At 35.2% G+C, this 2238-nt stretch overlaps 1 protein-coding gene across 1 annotated transcript in view; it reads left to right on the top strand.

Annotated features, from left to right (window-relative positions):
- PPEF1 (protein phosphatase with EF-hand domain 1) overlaps nucleotides 1-2238 on the top strand; it is a 157839-nt gene that overhangs the window by 147691 nt on the left and 7910 nt on the right. The window contains exon 16 of the mRNA XM_037742816.1: nucleotides 1172-1278. Within this exon, the coding sequence (XP_037598744.1) occupies nucleotides 1172-1278 (107 nt within the window). The remainder of the gene's footprint in view (nucleotides 1-1171; nucleotides 1279-2238) is intronic.

Here is a 2238-nt window from a genome sequence, read left to right on the forward strand (position 1 = left end):
GGCTCACTGCAACCTCTGCCTCCCGGGTTCAAGCGATTCTCCTGCCTCAGCCTCCCAAGTAGCTGGGATTACAGGTATGTGCTACCACGCCTGGCTAATTTTGTATTTTTGGTAGAGACAGGGTTTTTCCATGTTGGTCAGGCTGGTGTTGAACTCCTGACCTCAGGTGATCTGCCCGCCTCAGCCTCCCAAAGTGCTGGGGTTACAGGTGTGAGCCACCACGCCTGGCAACAATTTTTGTCTTAAAGTCCATTTTGTCACTATTGGTATGGCCACTCCAAGTTGTCATGCTTGCTGTTTGCATGGTATTTTTTTTTGCATCCTTTTCCTTTTAAACTCTTTGTATCTTTAAAACTAAAGTGTTCTCCTGTAGACAACGTATAGTTGGATCTTGTTTTGTTGTTTTTATCCAGTTTCACAATCTCTGCCTCTTAATTTGATTATTTAATCCATTCTCATATGATTTTATTACTGATATGCTTGAATTTACTACATCTACCATTTTGCCATGTGTGTGTGTGTGTGTGTGTGTGTACACAAAAAAAATAAAAAGAGGAACAAAATAGTCATTATGTATGTGTGTGTATGATTACTTTGTTCCTCTGTTCCTCCTTTATTTGAAAATTTATTTTTGTAAATGATCTGAGGTGGAGGTTGAAGTCCAGGTTGTTAGCTAACTATGCTAGCACTCTTTTTAAAAACTGTCATTTTCTACTGAATTGCAATACCTCTGTATTATATATATTATTCTCATACATAGTTTGATATATTTATGAAATTTCTATTATGTTCTATTCATGTATCAGTCTTCTCTTGTCAATATCTGTTGTTTTATCTCAGTAATTTAATGATACATTTAAATATCTGGTATAGTAAGTTCTTCTTTATTTGCCTTCTTTTCAAATGATTGTTCATGTGAATTTTTGGCATTCAAAAGAAAATACTATTTGTAATCCTTTTAAAACTTCACAAAATGCATGTGTGCATGCACACATACATATACATTCACATATAGATACATATGCATATGTTTACCATCTAGTAGTGATATGTGTGAATCTAGGCAACTCATTTAAAGTAAAAATTCATAAATAGTAATGTTGCACATTAAAATGAAACAAAACAGGATGATTTATGTTACTTTCACCTAATTATTTTTTTCTTTACATAGAGTGAGTACTATGGAAAACAGTGCCATCAAGATATTAAGAGAGAGAATGATTTCACGAAAAAGTGACCTCATTCATGCTTTCCAACATCAAGACCGCAGAAAATCAGGTAATAAAATTGTGTAACACTTACCGTTTCTTAACACACCAAGTTACATACAGATCACTTTTCATTTTCTTTGCTTCCTTAGGATGTCAGTTCTCCATTTTTACTAAGAAGGAAGAATAGAGATAAAAAATATATAATCCATTATTTGTGCAAAAAAAGGCACATTTCTTCCTTTTAGCAAGCTATTTTCAATTTGGAAAACTAACACCAACCCTGAATTAAACTTCTATTCTGATAGTATGCTAGACTAGACATTCTGGGGGGCTTTCCTATTAACAGACAGCTAGATCCTGGAGGATGCAGAATTTAATGCATTTACCAGCCTCATAGTAAGGTGACTCTTCCAGCTGCATCTTCACTCTCCATGAAAGATGATTTGAAACCACATGTGTGAGCATGGAGCAACAAGAAAACACAAAAGGCTAGATTGTCCTGGGGCCCAATGCTGATATTGGTATAGCAATCAATCCTGAGACTAAATTATAGTATAGTAGAAAGATGGAAAAGCTGCATTTGAGACCTCCATTATCATGCTTGCACCCTCAAAGTGGCTAAAGTTGTCCTAGGTCTGTAATGCTCCCTGGCTCCTGGCAAGCAAATGCAAATTTATGTTTGAGGGAAGCATCCCCAGTTTTGGCCACTCGTATATCCAGAGATTAAGATCAACTCACATGAGCTCACAATAAAAAATTACCAAACAAGGATACAAACTACCGTGAGTGAAAGTCAGCAGAAACAACAGTTAGTTCCCTGAGGACATCAGATATTAGAATTATCAAATAAAAAATATGTTCATAGGAACTATGAAATCATAAACATGCATTTGGGAATGATTTGAAGAAGAACTAAATAGATAGAAAATATACTTGTTAAAAAAAGAAAAAGCATAATGGATCGGTTAAACAGAAGATTAGACACTACTCAAGAAAGAATTAGAGAGATTAGGAGTTATAAACAGGC

The sequence above is a fragment of the Cebus imitator genome, unplaced genomic scaffold (genome assembly GCF_001604975.1).
Source record: "Cebus imitator isolate Cc_AM_T3 unplaced genomic scaffold, Cebus_imitator-1.0 Scaffold128, whole genome shotgun sequence".
Taxonomy (NCBI): domain Eukaryota; kingdom Metazoa; phylum Chordata; class Mammalia; order Primates; family Cebidae; genus Cebus; species Cebus imitator.